The 18545-nt window shown below is 43.2% G+C and overlaps 1 protein-coding gene across 2 annotated transcripts in view; it reads left to right on the forward strand.

Moving 5' to 3' along the window:
* Positions 1 to 18545, forward strand: part of unc-5 — a 321941-nt gene that overhangs the window by 297295 nt on the left and 6101 nt on the right. For both annotated transcript variants that reach the window (XM_069311103.1, XM_069311104.1), the window contains 9 exons: positions 2798 to 2962; positions 5241 to 5294; positions 11171 to 11320; positions 11862 to 12323; positions 15312 to 15556; positions 15748 to 16026; positions 16618 to 16789; positions 17140 to 17285; positions 18245 to 18464. In XM_069311103.1, coding sequence (XP_069167204.1) covers positions 2798 to 2962; positions 5241 to 5294; positions 11171 to 11320; positions 11862 to 12323; positions 15312 to 15556; positions 15748 to 16026; positions 16618 to 16789; positions 17140 to 17285; positions 18245 to 18464 — 1893 coding nt within the window. The remainder of the gene's footprint in view (positions 1 to 2797; positions 2963 to 5240; positions 5295 to 11170; positions 11321 to 11861; positions 12324 to 15311; positions 15557 to 15747; positions 16027 to 16617; positions 16790 to 17139; positions 17286 to 18244; positions 18465 to 18545) is intronic.

Genomic DNA, 18545 nt, shown 5'->3' on the forward strand with positions numbered 1-18545 from the left:
CTGTTGCCCCTCTCCCCCCTTTGATACGTGTTCTCTCACTAGCACACCGGGTGTAAGACGAGAGCCCCCGCCTGGTGTGTTAATGGCACTTTCGCACTGTGTATAGCCATTAGATCTCACTTAACCCATTAAGCCATCTCTTGCACTCTGAACTCAATGTCTTCTATATGTATATACACCCCTTCGTTGTTTGTATGTCTTTCTACGTGTCTCACCTCTTTATTATGATGTGTATATTACCTATATACCTGTGTATATGTGTATATGTATACACTATATATATTTAGCCTTCTTTACAGGGTCATACGAAACTGTTGAAAAATACAGTTTATTTTGTTTTTTAACCAGTGTGTGAATCTGTATTATTAATGGAATAAGTTCTTTATTTTTGTAAATTTTAATTTTTTTGTTTATATAGAATTAAGTATACTTGATGTAGTGAACTTAATGTAGTGCTCCTATCAATCTCTAAATGGTTATTAAGGCCATTACAACCGGTTAGTGACCAACCGGTCAATATACCCGAGTCCTGAACATTGTCCAGGACTAAAGGTCAGTGTATATACTGTGTATATAGACCGAAAAGCGGTGTGTATATATCCTGTGACACTCGCTTCTCGCTTTATACTCCAACACGAAGGTTAAATAAGGTTGTTGTGGTTAGCAACATGTAGCTAGGAGGCATTATGGAGCGAGTGGGAGACTAGGGGGGACATCAGTAAGGCCTTATAGCCGCTCAGACTATGAAAAATACGCAATAAATCAAAGAAAACGGCTCCAACTTGGCGGCCATGTTGATGGCGTCACGGTAGGGTAAATAAACCCCATGTATGTATAAATAAACATTTTTATACACTGAGGCGGCCATAAACATTATTATTAATTATGTAAAGAATACATTTGTTTTTGTAAATACTGTAATTAAGTGTAAAATGTTTATAACGACATTTTGGCTCAGTAGAATAATAGAAAACGGTTGAATTGGAACGAGTTAGAAAGGAACGACTTAAATGTTTTAAAATAACACCTTCCTTGTTCCGGGTAATGAAAATGCGTACACTATTAACAACCAATATTTAGGAGATTTGGGATGGGACGGGGGGAAAGGAATGGTGCCCAACCACTTGGACGGTCGGGGATTTAACATCGACCTGCATGAAGCGAGGCCGTCGCTCTACCGTCCAGCCCAAGTAGTTGGGCCCAATGTTTACGAGATACATCGTTACATAGATTACTGTCCCTGGTACTGTGAGCGCTTGTTGTCGGCTCTGATTGTACTTCTGGTGTGCACTGTGCACTGTACTCTGCACTGCACACCCCTTGCACTAGACGCACCATATACTGCACGTCGTACAGACTGTGCACTCTCCTCCATCTGAGCATGCGTAACACTGTACGCATGCTCAGTGTACAGTGCTACATTATTGTACTGTGAGATTAGAGATTCCCATTAGTGTACTGCGAGATTAGAGAAGCAAGTCAGGAAAGTAACTAGATAAGGGGGGGACCTAACAAGAGGAAAGCTGTGTCAGAGTGAGAATGGAGATTGGTAGCAAGCATGGTTCCTTGCGACTATATCCGGCCCCGCCCTCAGATCCATTACCATTAGAAACCGCACCTTCCCTCCTTCCCCGCCCCCCCCCCCTCAAACCACCTGGATAGTTATCTAGGTACTTGTGATGGTCTAAAAGCATATTACGGTTCTAGAAATGGTCTACATGTAAACTGGTAAATGAACGTTTATCGTAAAAGTAGATTATTCTAAAGTTGTAAATTTAATGTCATGGAAATAGTTGATTTAAAATATAAGAAGTATATGCTGAAAACAGTTTTCTTTGATGAATTTGGATAATATAAACGGAATTCGAGGGTACACTGAAATAGTTTTCTATTCACACATTAATGTAACCAAAAGTAATGAAACCTAACCTAACCATGGCTATAGAGTAGATAATAGCACAACGTATGTAATCGTCACCTATCCTTTCCCCTTAAGAGGATCTCCTCCCTCAGGCCTGGTTGTAGGTCACATATTTTAATTAATTTTTAAGTGAATAGTTCTTGTTCTGGTATGTAGGTTTAAAGCTAGGAATGTGTGGGGCGTCTTAATATGTAGTTTGGGTGGTGTTATTGTTAGTTTTCGTTAGTTTTTATTTGTATTTTGCTTGCTGTTTATTGGGTTATTTATTTGTTTAAGTACGGTTATTTTTAATGTTTTATTTGCTTGCCTTAGTTTCATATATTATATATTATTTATTTTGTATATTGGATTGAGCCCTAAGGCAGTATAATCGTTCTTCAACACCAGCCAGAGCCAAGACAACCTTCTCTCATTGGGTATAGAGAGACCCCTTCCTCTCTCCCTTCTATCTCTTTCTCTCTCTCCCTTCTCTCTTTCTCTCCCTTCTCTTTTTCTCTCCCTTCTCTCTTTCTCTCACTTCTCTCACTTCTCTCTTTCTCTCACTTCTCTATTTCTCTTGCTTCTCTCTTTCTCTCCCTTTTCTCTTTCTCCCTTCTCTCTCTCTCTCTCTCTCTCTCTCTCTCTCTCTCTCTCTCTCTCTCTCTCTCTCTCTCTCTCTCTCTCTCTCTCTCTCTCTCTCTCTCTCTCTCTCTCTCTCTCTCTCACTCACTCTCTCTGTCACACACACACACACACACACACACACACACACACACACACACACACACACACACACACACACACACACACACACACACACACACACACAGAGTGCCAACCAGTCGCATCTAACATTCTCCCGTCTCCACGTGGGCCCCGTCCTCCCCCCTCCTGCAGCAGTGGATGGTTCCTGGGCGTCCTGGTCGTCCTGGTCGACCTGCGGCCCTGATTGTCGCCACCACCGCCAGAGGTCGTGCTCGTCGCCCACCCCACAGCATGGCGGGCGTTACTGTAATGGGGACGACTTCACCTCGGCCAACTGCACCGGCGGCATGTGTCGTAGTGAGTACCACAGAGTTGTCGTTCTTGGAGTCCGTGTCGTTCGGTATACTGTTTGGTGTTCTTAGCCTCCTGTGACACCTGTGTTGTGTCGGTGATGTACTCCTGTTTATCGCTGTAACAGTAATTATATATTCCTGTTGGCGTGGTCCCCTCCCCCCCCCCCCCCCCTGCTTGCTGTTTCCGCAATCACTGTTGTCGGTCCTGTTGCTGGAGCGTTATGAGAGGGGGAGGGGGTCCTGTTTCTTCCGTTGCTAAGCGGCCATCTTCTCCCTCTCTCCTGTACTTACCGTTACTTCATCACCTCCCCCCACTCCCCCTTCCCTCTCCTGTTTGTCCCTCTCTGATTTCACCATTCACACACAAACATACTGCCTGATTGAGGCCAGTTCACCGCCTCTATAATTAAGCATAACTACCGCTGACGGCTTGTTATTAGAGTCCTTGTCTCCCCTCGTTCGTCTCAAATCACCCCCGGCCCGTCAAAACAAACTCTGGAGCGAATGGGAGACCTTTGACAAGATTTGTAATTAGGGGGAATTTTTCAAATATGAAATTGTCGAGTCTGATTGCTGTGCTGTTGCAAATGCAGTTTGAACCAGCTTTCAATTTGAACCAGGTTTCGAGGTTTTATATTTAATCATACGAAGATGGCGGCCAAAACAGTGGTGGTGATAGGCTTTCATTGCTAGACAAGGGGTTACTAAATAGTTTTAAGGTAACATAGGTTCGCTGCTGGGGATTTGAACTTGCGGATGGATGGGGAGGAGGGGTGTTGAAGAGAAGTTGAGCAGGGGGGGGGGAGGTGATTAGGATAGTAGTGTCACGTGGTTGAGATTGGTGGGCGAGTGGTAGTTAAAGAAATGGTGGTGGGTGTAGAGTGGTGGTTGACATTGGTTTACATGCTCTACTCTTTTTTTTTTAAATATATACAAGAGTTGTTACATTCTTGTACAGCCACTAGTACGCGTAGCGTTTCGGGCAAGTCCTTAATCCTATGGTCCCTGGAATACGATCCCCTGCCGCGAAGAATCGTTTTTTCATCCAAGTACACATTTTACTGTTGCGTTAAACAGAGGCTACAGTTAAGGAATTGCGCCCAGTAAATCCTCCCCGGCCAGGATACGAACCCATGACATAGCGCTCGCGGAACGCCAGGCGAGTGTCTTACCACTACACCACGGAGACTGCTAGACTCTGAAGCTCAGCTCGAGATCAGGCTTCCCTGTAATAGCTTGATCAATGGGGGCTGTTGCTGCCCGCGGTCGACAGGCCCACATATCAGTCACATACTGTTTCATTACTCGCTATAGGAACGTGGCTAGTTTCCCCTACCTACCTTAATACCCTCCCCGCCCCCTTCCTCCTTGACATCCCCCTTTCCTTGTACTCGCCTAAGTGTGCTTGCGGGGGATTAAGCTTCGGCTCTTTGGTCCTGCCTCTCGGGCCTTCAATCAACATTTGATGCTGTACATGGAGTCCGCCTTCACCACTTCCCTTCTCGGTACAATTGTCTTCTTCTCACACTGGACACATTCTCACGTGGGTATTCCGTCTGTGACCTCATCTTCCTCTTGTCACGCTTATAAGTAGTCACTTTAAGGCTAGCTGACGTGTCCCCCACACACGTCACACTTCACCAGCTGTGTCCCGCCCCCGCCCCACACACACACACGTCACCAAGTCTGTTTATACGTCTGAAATGAGTAATCTCTTTGAGATTATTATCTAGGAGGGAGGGGCAGACGGGATGGTTGAGTGAGCAAGGAACAGGACTCGGTATATCCCGTCCCTTCGACCCTCCCATATATGTAAGTGTAAGGACTCTTCCAGTGGACTGTAGGACCGGTCCAGGACCCGTCTGGTGGAGGGAGGGAGCTCTTTCGCATAGAATAGCATACCTCTAGACGGGGTAGCATACCTCTAGATGGTGTAGCATACCCCTAGACGGTGTAGCATACCTCTAGACGGGGTAGCATACCTCTAGACGGGGTAGCATACCTCTGGACGGGGTAGAGGGGGTCGAGGAGGGCTGTTAACGTTACCTGTCTCATCTGGTGGACTACATCTACATGTACCACTACTTCTACGACCATCTCTCGTTACCCTGTGTTTCCTGTTCTCAGTCTCCCTGTTACACTACATTTTAGAGCGAGCGTGATTAAGGATAAGGGTGATAATGCTTCAAAATAACACTTGATATTTAGACGACAGCAACTTTACACGGCTATCATCATTCCTTTTTGGCTCTCTAAATGTTCCTTTTTCTTCTCTCCTGCAGGCGGACGAGGCTCCTCCGTCAGGATGTATGGGGACAAGAGTACAACAGAGGAAGGTAAGGAATGACACGTTGATGGGGATTCCTTTTGGGGACAATTGATCATGGGGTAGTGATGACCAGACCACACACTAGAATGTGAAGGGACGACGACGTTTCGGTCCGTCCTGGACCATTCTCAAGTCGATTGTGGGATGGTTGAGAATCGACTTGACACAATCGACTTGAGAATGATCCAGGACGGACCGAAACGTCGTCGTCCCTTCACATTCTATCGTGTGGTCTGATCATCATACTTTAGCCACGTTATTGTGATTCATCGCCTGCATCATGGGGTAGTATTTGTATTTTGTTTTGTTTTTTAGGCTGGGCACGTGGCCATGGTTATCGTGCCTCATTTAAATTGTATTGTGACTTCTATGCTACAATCGTCGCGTCTCTGAGATGGCTTGAAGTCTGTTTTACCAGGCTGTTTTAACGATGTTGCACGCAGTCTAATGTGGGAATGATGGATCGTTTTACCAGGGATTTTCCAAATTCCTTCTTGGACACGGAGGTAGTAACAATGCAGCTTATATTGAGAGGCGGTCTTGGGCCCTTAATGTTGACATTATTTTGTTCTGTGGCTCTATTTTTGCACATTTGGCCATGCTTGTTGGTGTAGTGAATCACTGTTAGTTTATAAAGGAGACTTCTCGTCCTTTCCTTCCAATAGAATTCTCCCTCCTTCCCTACTGCTCCCTCCCATCCATCTTTATGCAGCACTGTATCCCACCCATGAATCCACACCCTGACTACGCCTATCCTAGTATCCACTACAACTGTCCTATCATCCACTACGCCTGTCCTTGTCATCCACTACGCCTGTCCTATCATCCACTACGCCTGTCCTTGTCATCCACTACGCCTGTCCTATCATCCACTACGCCTGTCCTATCATCTACTACGCCTGTCTTATCATCCACTACGCCTGTCTCATCACCCCACCACTCCCTCCCCCCCCCATGCTGTCCAGCCATGCATCCTTAGGCGAAATTAAAATTCTGTCCTCCACCTCATTACAGTCTTTATGGCTGAGGCGGAGACGACTCGATTTAAGGTTTTCCACCTTGGGCTCTTCCTTCCCCACCACCCCTTCCATGGGTCCTGGGAGGGGAGGAGTGGGTGGGCTCCCCTTTCCTTTCTTCCTCCCCATTCCGGGGATCCAGGGAAGGGGGGGGGGAGCGGGAAGGAGCCTCCTGGGATGGATGCTGTTACGTCTTACTAAGGTTTTATATATTAATATCTGATGAGGCCCGAGGCTCGGCTCGTTAGTGGGTGACCAACTTTCTGGACGTCTGTGTTGGCTGGGGTTTATTGTCCGTCTTTGTCTCTCTCTCTCTCTCTCTGTCTGCCTCTCTCTCTCTCTCTCTGTCTGCCTCTCTCTCTCTCTCTGTCTGCCTCTCTCTCTCTCTCTCTCTCTCTCTCTCTCTCTCTCTCTCTCTCTCTCTCTCTCTCTCTCTCTCTCTCTCTCTCTCTCTCTTTCTCTTTCTCTTTCTTTTAGCATACTTCTGGATATTGCCCAACTTCGTCTTGAGGTTAATAAGACTAGCATTCCATGCTGTAGCCGCGTATTCCAGAATCGCTCTGACATATGTCGTTCATATGGTCCAAAGGGACTTCATATTAAAGCTTGTAAAGGAAGGTCTTATCTTGGCCAATCGTTCATAGACTCCTCCCTAGAGTCATTTAGTGGATGGTTGTACATCACAGCTACTAATGTCCTTGGTCCTTCATTGCATGGTGGCCAGTATGCAGCTTGAGACTTTCACAGCTCTTGTCATCATCTTTGATCTCCAGCGTGACTCCCGCCAATTTGTTCTCAGAGTACTTACAATCTGTTGTGGAATGGAAACACCAACAGGCCGAGTTCATTTGTGTTATGATCCATCCATGTTTGTGTACATTAAGTTCAATTTCATCTGTGCATTTTCTCACAGCGCTTCCTTGTCCTCCATCCCATGGTGGGGAAGTTGTTTAATGAGGGGGGGGGGAGTGTAGTTGGGGGCTTATGTTAGGGAGAGGGTGTGGAGTATTAATGGGTACAAATGGAGGGAAGAGGGGAGTGTATTGTGGCAGTAAGTGTGGGAAAGGGCCGACCTTCCCCCTCTTTTTATCCTCCCCTCAGACAATTTGCTCGGCCGCCAGATAACACCATTGTCAGAAGTTTTGCTTTGAGGAGCTCGGTCCCCCTTGTCAAGCCCTCGGTAGCGTCTTGTACTCGCCTGGATGTGCTTAAGGGGAAAAGGCGAGCTGTGGCTCTAAGGTCCCTCCTCGCAATCCTTATTCGACTGGACCTAGATTCACGAAGCTCCATGTATTTCTTCGTAAGTAGGTTTGCTACGAAGGTTCCTAAGTATGCCCTAAGAAGATGCTTAGGTGCAATTCAGGTAGATCCACTTAGGAAGATACTTGTTGGTTCAGACAAATCAAAATCTATCCACTATCTATTGATAGTGATAGACCTCTATCACTATCAAAAGTAGTGATAGAGGTCACTACTGTGTTTCGTTTGGCCAATCAGAGAGCAGCAACATTCTTCACATTGAAGATTTAGCGCTGGCTTATCGGAGCTCTACTGCCTCCTATTTACCTCGAATTTTCTTATAAAATTAGTATATTTCGAAGTAAAACTTATGTTTTTTCAGACTTCTACAGGCAGCACCGACATTGTAGTAAACAAATATGTTACATTTGTTGTTTACCTACGTAATTCTAAGAGATACTGTGTAGCTGTCCTTGTTGCTCGGAAGATGCGCTGACAATTTTTGTATATATTTACTGAATTTACCCAAGAGACACTAACTATCTAGTGGCCTCGACGAGGACAGAAAGCCGGCGGCTTGTCAAAGGGCCCGTCAATTGCCTTAATGATATTTTTTAGCTGGAATTTGGCATTTACGACTTCAGCGGGTAGGCGGTTCCATGGGTTTATAACCCTCTTGGTGAAAAAACATCTGTTTTCAGTCCTACTTGAGAGAACATACTCTCCAACACTATATCTGTGATTATCCTGTTATCAGTGACTTCATACCAAATGGTATGAGGTACTTTGAGCTCTGTAATTACTTCATACACTCAAGAATATTGGAAGATATTCTTGTGCTGCACCCAGATTTTGCCAGTGGAGGCTAATAGATCAGCCTTAAGTATTTTGTTCTCTCCTGATTCCATGTATGACTGGCCATCCTGTGAGGTGAGGATGTTGGATGAGCTTGTAGCTGGTTTTTTATCTACACTGTGTGGTCCTTTATACAGAATAGGGAAGCAGCACATTGCTGTGTATACCTAAACATGTTAAAAAATACATTGTTTGAGAGGAGTCTTGTAGAAACTGGTAAGAGTAATTATAATATAATGTTTCCATGATTCAGTGCTTACCTCTTGTGAAAATCGTGAAGAGTTGTCTAGTCAGAGTTGATTTGTTTTTTGTATTGAGGCTGGTATTTTGTACCTTGATTCCATGTATGTCTAACCATCCTGTGAGATGGGAGTATTAGATAAACTTATAGCTAGTTTTTTATCTACACTGCAATATTCCATATAGAATAGAGTAGCAGCACATGTATACAGTATACCTAATCTTCTTAATAAAAAATACCAGTAATAAAGATTTTAAATTATAGTTTGTATTGTTACAAGTACATACTGTATTATCCTTATTAAATCATGTTGACCATGGATCATTAAGATCTCATGTTGATATGTAATACAGTAGTCATATTTCTTTTGAACTGCTAATCCATGCTAATCATTTTTTAATCATTCATTAAATTGTGCATTATGTCTCAAATTTTCACTTCCTTGGATATACTGTACAATACAAAAAGATAGGATAAAAATAAACCAGTAATATTTCTTTCATTATATTTTTTATTTAAATAACTGCATCAATATTTTTACAGCTGACAGGATTTGTTTTACCATACAGGTGCATTATGTGTTAAAAAAAAAAAATATTTTTTATTATTTATTTATTTATATACAAGGTACATTGGGTTTGTGAGAATACATAGCATAGTACAGTAATTGCACTCTTGTAAAGCCACTAGTACGCGCAGCATTTCGGGCAGGTCCTTAATCTAACAGATAATTTTAAGTAGGTAAATTCTATCAGAATTAATAAAATTGTTTATTGTTACACACAATGGTGCTACATAGCCTTCCCAGCTTGGTGCCTTCTTTTAGCACTTACTGATTAATAAATAAATAATAATAAATAAATTTTATTCAGGAAAAGTACATACAGTTGATTTACTAACATAATGTTGGATTTATAGACAGAGCTAGTACATACAATACCTAAAGCCACTAATACTAAATAAATAAATAATAAATAATGTTTATTTAGGTAAGGTACATACATACAAGAAATTTTTACAAGAATACTCATAGCATTTCGGGCAAGGTATGGGGGGAAAAACACTTAGACTAAAACTTAATAGTAATCGGGATTAGGTATAAATTGTGTTGAAGGAAGGAATAAAAAAAGGGGGGTAACATAGCAGAAATCAGCAATTGTACACGTTGGTGAACAAACAGCATTGTTTAAAAAATAGCAAGACATGGGTTGACATTTAGGGGGTAAGGTAGGTTACATGGAGTTAATTAGGTAGTACTTTGTTTTACTCTTAAGCTGGTTGAGAGAGGTACAGCCTTTGACATGATTCGGGAGGTCATTCCACATTCTGGTCCATTGATTTGTAGAGCACTTCTAGTTTGGTTACACACAGCCAAATTGTGTAACAGGAAGAAGTCTTGGACACAAATTTGTTCCATGCTAAATGATGCTAAATGTAGAGGAATCAGCTGAGTATTCCTCAAATAAAATAAGTTGCCTCAGCTTATAAGGTAAATAAAATAAGCATTTCTCAAATAAGTAGCTGCCTCACCTCACTGCCTTACTGCTATATAGCCTTCCTGGCATGGTGCCTTCTTTTGATAATTACTTGTTCCACACCCAAGTTGTGTAACAGGAAGAGGTCTTGGACCCCTACTTCCCTCTTTCTTTTTTAATAGTCCATATAGTCATAATTATAGCTTTAAGTATTCAATGAATAAAGTTTTTGACATTTTTACCCTTCTCCTTACCTAACATCATTTGTGCAGCATATTTTTATTTTGTCTCACCCATATTTAATTTCAAAATAAAACCAAACTAAATAAATTAGAAATGGGTATGTATAGCTAAGGTACACCCTTACTACTAGGTGAACAGGGGCATTTGGTGATAGTAAATGATCCCATCAGGCAGGGCTCATCACCTTCTCTCATATTTCATGTTCACCAATGTTTATTTACTTGATAACTACGTGTATAATATCTTGCTATTATAAAACTAATTCTACTATCATAAAAGACATATTTACTTTAAGTTTCAAGCAGAGAATGCATATATAACTAACACGAAGGACTCCTCTTCACGAGATTCACCAGCTATAATATTTTGTTCATGTAAAATCAATCCTAGGGTTATGTAGTAGAGAAAAATTGAGTTATATCCAGTTTACTTAAAGCTACGAGTGGTCGACACCACACTTAGATCCCAGACCAAACCTTCGTAAGTAGCTTCATGAATCTGGTCTCTGGTGTATAGGTTCCAGAGCCTATTGGGCTCTTTCATATCGGCATTTGAAGCCGAGTATGGAGACTTCTTATCGTATTCAACGAGTACAGTATACGGTATTGACACTAAAATATTTAATGTCTATATGGTTCCTATAGGTGCTTAGTTTCCATCTGTGATATCTTTGTGGGAAGGAGGTAGGTTGATGAGAAGGGAGAGAGTAGCACATATCATAGGAGACAGTCAATATCAATATGAGTATACATGTTTAGACCCCCCCCCCCCACCCGCTCCTGATTCTTGGTGACTGACAAAACTGTTGTTGCAGCAACGGCGGCGGCAGTGCAGCAGGACATCACGCTCATCGTGGTGCTGGCGGTGCTGGTCCCACTCGTCCTCCTCCTCCTCGTGGTCGTCTTCCGCAAGTTCAACCGTAAGGACCGCCAAGATGGACCCATGTACGAGATCGCTGCCTCAGGTCGGTACAGCTCGCCGGCCGCCTTATATATATAGAAGCCATTGTTTGTAGTTTCACGTATTAGAGCAGATAGTAGGGGCTACATGCAGTGATGGGGAGTCATTGCAATAGATGACCAAGAGTTGGAAAGGAGGGATCCAGGAGCTGAGATCAGTCCTTGGACCTCTGTTAAGCTAGAACATGTTATATATATGTGTGTGTATATACTTTTATACCGATATTCAGAGTACCTTCGATGTTAGCATTTCTGACGCTGATGAGTGATGGAGAGAAATAGAGATGTAGCTCCACACCAGGTTGGTGTTGGAGTGATTTGGTACTCAAGAGACAGATATACTTTTGGGAAATTATTTTATGAATAACACACTGTGTTATTGTATAACAATAACGTAAGTCAATACCATTGCTGTGATGCAGGTCAATACAATTCAAATACTTTATAAATTTCAATACATTCATATACAATTTCAATACATTCAAGTGTCATAATAGATAACACATTGGAACTTTTGTTTTTAAGCCAGACTCATATCTCCTGCAGATTATCCGATGCCCTTCTACTCGGACACGGCCAAGAAACTGAAGGGCCTGGCACCTGACTTGACACAGGGAGTGGGCATGGCTCCCCTTCCCCCTACTGCCCTTCCCCTCTGCTACGACCATGCCTACAGCGATCCTGCCTCCGTCTCCAGTGGTCACAAGTCCAGCGTGGGTATGGTGGGTTCCATCTATGAGGAACACTACTCGGCCCCAGCAAGTGGCAGGGGTCACTCTGGTAGTGCTACTCCTGCATCAGAGCACCACTATGATGTGCCCCACATGCGCCCTTCCCATGACTCTCCCGCGCCCTCCGAGGCCTGCCACTTGCTGCCTTCCAGAGCCCTGGTGACGCCTACAGTGGAAGGCAGCGTGGGTAGCAGGTGCCTCGATTCACCAGTTTCCTCATTGGAGAAGCCCCCAAGGAGCGACTCCCCAGCCTCTCTCTCCAGTGAAGCAACCTCCAGTGAGTATACCCTCCTCGTTGGTCCTGCACTGTCCTCGTTGATCCTGCACTGTCCCTGTTGGCCTGGACTGTCCCCGTTGGCCTGCACCTTCCCTGTTGGCCTACACCAATGGGGAGGGTGTAGGTCAGCACCCTACTAATCGGGCTGTGGTGGGTATGTGGGCCTGTGGGTCGCTCCAACAGCCTGGTGGACCAAACTCTCACAAGTTAAGCCTGGCCTCGGGCCGGGCTTGGGGAGAACTCCCAGAATCCTATCAACTAGGTATCAACTATTTGTATCTACAGAATCAAGCTATTAGCTCTTGGACCCCTGCCTTTCTAACCAATTTATTTTTCCTCTGTTATGTCAACTACATGTATTTCTCTCTAACACACATGCGCATACACACACACATCCCCAGGAAGCAGCTTATAGCAGCTGTCTAACTCCCAGATACCTATTTACTGCTAGGTGAACAGGGGCATAGGGTGAAAGAAACTGCCCATTTCTCCGCCAGTGATCGAACCTGGACTCTTAGGACTATGAATCCCGAGCACTGTCCACTCAGCCATCAGGCTCACTAATGTTTATGTGTGTGTGTACTCACCTAGTTGTGCTTGCTGGGGTTAAGCTCTGACTCTTTGGTCCCGCTTCTCAACCGTCAATCAACTGATGTACAGATTCCTGAGCCTTCTCAGCTCTTATCATATCTGCATTTGAAACTGTCAGCCTCCACTACATCACTACCTAATGCATTCCACTTGTTAACTACTCTGACACTGAAAAAGTACTTTCTAACGTCCCTGTGGCTCATTTGGGTACTCAAGTGTTCCTGTGTCCCTTGTTCGCGTACCACCCGTGTTAAAAAGTTTATCCTTATCTACCCTGTCAATTCCTCTGAGAATTTTGTAGGTAGTGATCATGTTTCCCCTTACTTTTCTGTCTTCCAGTGTCATGAGGTGCATCTCACGCAGCCTTTCCTCATAATTTATGCCTCTTAGTTTTGGGATTAGCTTAGTGGCATACCTTGAAACTTTTTCCAGCTTTGTCTTGTGCTTGACAAGGTACGGGCTCCATGCTGGGGCCACATACTCCAGGATTGGTCTTACATATGCGGTGTACAATGTTCTGAATGATTCCTTACACAGGTTCCTGAAGACTGTTCTGGTGTACTCACCTAGTTGTGTTTGCGGGGGTTGAGCTCTGGCTCTTTGGTCCCGCCTCTCAACCGTCAATCAACAGGTGTACAGATTCCTGAGCCTATCGGCTCAGGAATCTTGAAACTGTGATTATGGAGACACTTGAAACTGTGTATGGAGTCAGCCTCCACCACATCACTGCCTAATGCATTCCATTTGTCAACCACTCTGACACTAAAAAAGTTCTTTCTAATATCTCTGTGGCTCATTTGGGCACTCAGTTTCCACCTGTGTCCCCTTGTGCGTGTTCCCCTTGTGTTAAATAGACTGTCTTTATCTACCCTATCAATCCCCTTCAGAATCTTGAATGTGGTGATCATGTCCCCCCTAACTCTTCTGTCTTCCAGCGAAGTGAGGTTTAATTCCCGTAGTCTCTCCTCGTAGCTCATACCTCTCAGCTCGGGTACTAGTCTGGTGGCAAACCTTTGAACCTTTTCCAGTTTAGTCTTATCCTTGACTAGATATGGACTCCATGCTGGGGCTGCATACTCCAGGATTGGCCTGACATATGTGGTATACAAAGTTCTGAATGATTCTTTACACAAGTTTCTGAATGCCGTTCGTATGTTGGCCAGCCTGGCATATGCCGCTGATGTTATCCGCTTGATATGTGCTGCAGGAGACAGGTCTGGCGTGATATCAACCCCCAAGTCTTTTTCCTTCTCTGACTCCTGAAGAATTTCCTCTCCCAAATGATACCTTGTATCTGGCCTCCTGCTCCCTACACCTATCTTCATTACATTACATTTGGTTGGGTTAAACTCTAACAACCATTTGTTCGACCATTCCTTCAGCTTGTCTAGGTCTTCTTGAAGCCTCAAACAGTCCTCTTCTGTTTTAATCCTTCTCATAATTTTAGCATCGTCCGCAAACATTGAGAGAAATGAATCGATACCCTCCGGGAGATCATTTACATATATCAGAAACAAGATAGGACCGAGTACAGAGCCCTGTGGGACTCCACTGGTGACTTCACGCCAATCGGAGGTCTCACCCCTCACCGTAACTCTCTGCTTCCTATTGCTTAGATACTCCCTTATCCACTGGAGCACCTTACCAGCTACACCTGCCTGTCTCTCCAGCTTATGTACCAGCCTCTTATGCGGTACTGTGTCAAAGGCTTTCCGACAATCCAAGAAAATACAGTCCGCCCAGCCCTCTCTTTCTTGCTTAATCTGTGTCACCTGATCGTAGAATTCTATCAAGCCTGTAAGGCAAGATTTACCCTCCCTGAATCCATGTTGGCGATTTGTCACGAAGTCCCTTCTCTCCAGATGTGTTACCAGGTTTTTTTTTTGTGTGTGTGTGTGTGTGTGTGTGTGCCCTTTTTCACGGCTGGTTGCTGTGTTGATCTCCGACCCTTGACCCCACTACACCTTGAGTGATGTTAACTGGTCTAGCATCATCCTTATTAAACACCAACTTTAATAACACTTAACAAATATGAGTTCTATGCTGATGCTTCATGTTCCAGGACTAGTACCTTATTTTGAAAAATTCATTTTTTAATTACTTGAATGGTGTTGCTTTTGCTAGTTTTACATGTGTTGGTGATGATATCCTACTTATTTGTGCCTCTGGAGTTAAGACTCGTGATACATGTATTGCACATCAAAGTGCAATACAGTATTTTTAACTTTCATTGATACTGGCCTTGTTGGACTGCCCAGGAAAATGAACAGGCATAGATGAATGCACATCTAGCAAGAAGAAAAAATAATTTAATTTCATTACAGTATTCCTGTAGTCATGCAAGATATAAGATGTAGTACAAACTGCTGGAACACAATTCTCACTCGCCTCTTACAGGTTCACGGCCCACATCGGCATCATGCTCAGAGGCTGCACGAGATGCCCAGCCTCCAAAGGATTTACTGGTGACTGAGGGTGCAGCTTGGGGCGTCATGACATCCGTAGGGGGACGGTTAGTAGTAGCAGAGTATGGGGTGGTGCTGACCATCCCCAGTGGTGCCCTCCCCCCAGAAGCACGCCAACAGCTGTATGTGTCTGTGGCTCCCAACTTGCACCCTGTTCCTAATCTCACGGACAGACAGGTGAGTCGAGTGTCTGTGGCACACAAGTTAGGTCCCTTTTATTTTTTTTTACTTTTTAGTTTCACTGACAAGCAGATACCTTATTTATACTCCAAATTCTGTTATAACAATACAGTACAGTACTAGTATAATATCAGTTACAGTACAGTATTAACATTGGTGATGCTAATGTGTTACCTGTGACTTTACAGACGCTACTAAGCCCTGTAGTGACATGCGGGCCACCCACCGTGGCACTTCTGAAACCTGCTGTGCTGTCCTTTGAGCACTGCGCCTCCTTGCAGCATGCTGCCTGGCAACTCCATGTCTTTGCTGCAAATACACCGACCTCCACAGGCAATGCCACCACTTCCTCTTCCTCCTCCTCTTCTTCACCCTTCTCCATCAGTGAAGAGCCCTGGACCAGAATCATCACAATGGGAGAGGAGAGGATTGACACACCCGTCTTTACACAGCTCGACGGTGCTCAGGTGAGATGCCCTTCTCTACTCAAAGTAGAACAAATCTAATGGTTTAACGTTTTTAATTTTATTCCTATGGTTCATTTTGGCTGAGAAATCTCTTCATAAACTATAATATTTGCATTGTACAATAATTCATATACAGTACCAAGGGACCCCCCGTATCCAGCTCCTGTTTTCAGATTCTTGGATTACCTGAAAGAGTAATCCATTTCAGGTAATGTCATCCATTGTATACAGTACATCAGGGCATTTTTGTTAAATTGGGTTTACTTGTTATAAGTCGGTGTATTCTTTTTAAAACACTATTACAGTACACTAGTGTACAGGTATCTAAATACTGTACCAAAATAAAAATACAGTACAGTACTTGAAAAATTACAGAAAAATTACTTCATGTTCTTTTCCTCTATTATCCAAATTTTTAGGTCTCCAGACTTCCAGAGGTACTGATAAATACAGATACTGTACTGCAGTTGAGATCACTCAATACATAACCAATATGCTTCATGTAGTGAGATCGTTGAAGGTGCATGACAACAGGTTGCCTGGTAGATACGATTAGGTATCATAATTGAATAGAATTTTTACCTCGCCTAGGTACACATGATGACGGAGACACTGCAGAGGTTTGTTTTGATTGGAGAGAGTGCCGGATCAAATGCTGCAGTAAAGCAGGTGAAAGTGGTGACTGCTGCTCCTCCTCCCACGCCCTCGGGCACCCTAACCGTCACCCTCCATGTCATGCAGGATACCTCTGCAGCCCTTGCCTGTAAGTAACCTCTATCTATAGGAGTGGGGAGGGCTGCCCATCTTTAAGGATAGGGTTAGGGATGATGATCCTGGTCCCGTGCAACCAAAGACCTCATGACACAATTTACAGTATTTAGCTTTTAAACCACATTTTTCCCATTAAGGTAAAAAAATTTTTTTTAATGAGGTGTATCATTTTGAGAAACTATATGAGATGTTTTGTTTTGTAATCGATTTCCTTATCTTTGGGAATTATTGCTTTTAAGATTTGAAATTATCTGACAGATTAATACTTTGACTGTATAGAGAAAATATATTAGCAAGCTATGCTTTAGATACAGTACTGTTTTCAATTTGTTTATGCAACAGATGTGACGCAGCAAGAGCGACGTCGTGGGGCATCGCTTCTGGATAAACCAAAGATGTTGTTACTTCAGGACTGTGGTGCCAACCTATGCCTGACCCTCGATGACCTCGGTCCAGGTTGGCGAATCAGACCTGGTCAGCACTATAAGGTAATTTATTTTATCGATGGTTTTTAGTTGCTTTGTAATGTTCTATTAATTCAATGAATGTACTGTACAGTACTGTAATTTAGCTAGTAATTCAAATTCAAATCCAAAACTATTCATAAATGTCTACTAGATACATTTATAGTTTGGTTAGTTTACATAGTTACAGGGAATTATTTACTTAAGAGAGAGTTATAAATGTTCCAGTGTTTAGCTTATCTGTGTGCACTAACGGTGCATTTTTCCCAATGATGGTACTGGTGCTTACTAAAATTATCGAGGCTACTGTTTTGTGCTCGCGTGCCCTTTCAAGGCGTTTATGAGGGATATCCAAACGAAGAAAATGTATACTGTCTATTTACTGCTCAATGAAATCAATAAAACGTTTAGGCTGTTGAAACCCTCCCTGAAAGTACTCTGGAATAGAGATGAGAGTTATTTCAAAATGTTTAAAAGGATAACACTAAGTTTAGTACTATACTAAATACCTTTTGTACAATAAAAGGTGTAACAAAACTCTGAAAAGTACGGCCGTCATAAACACTCACTCGACACCTAACAAATGTCAGATTAAAGAGCAAATCCCTTTTAAAGACTCTAAAATGTGGAGAAACAAGATACGTGTGTACTTGCATAGTACTTTATTTTACCTATAAGGACTTCATCAAATTTAGTAAACCTTTACAGGAGAATCATCATCTTCACTATTAAGTTCTACTCTCTTCTTGATGTTTCTCTATATCATCATTGTCAGCATGTTGTGTCCTTCACACCCAAGAGGAACACAGACAAATATCTGCTGGTGCACAACTTGTCAATATATGATGGCTATGTGGGGCCCAAATAGCAATAATCTGCATGAGCAGTGAAACTTGACCTTGGGTCTGGCTATATGTACCAATAAATAAAGCACATTTACTACAAAAAATAATACAATTACAAAAATTACCCTTCTCCACCAGGAAATATCTTTCGAGACCTTGTGGGGTGCCAAGAATGACCCAGTGAGTGCGGCCTTCACTTTAGAACGTACAGAGGGGTCATCGGCGCCTCTGGCATGTCGAATGGTGGCTCAGCAAAAGGGGTCATCTACACATCGTCAGGTCATCAGGATCAACTCTGACTTTCCATATGCCCCTGTCACTGCCTCTCCAGCACACATAGCTCCAAGGACATCTACAGGTAAGAATTTTATACTTTGTAGGGTGAATTAAAAACAAATAAGGTACAGTACAGTATAGTAGTTTTAACATGCAAAATTAC

Source organism: Procambarus clarkii, chromosome 69, assembly GCF_040958095.1.
Source record: "Procambarus clarkii isolate CNS0578487 chromosome 69, FALCON_Pclarkii_2.0, whole genome shotgun sequence".
Classification (NCBI taxonomy): domain Eukaryota; kingdom Metazoa; phylum Arthropoda; class Malacostraca; order Decapoda; family Cambaridae; genus Procambarus; species Procambarus clarkii.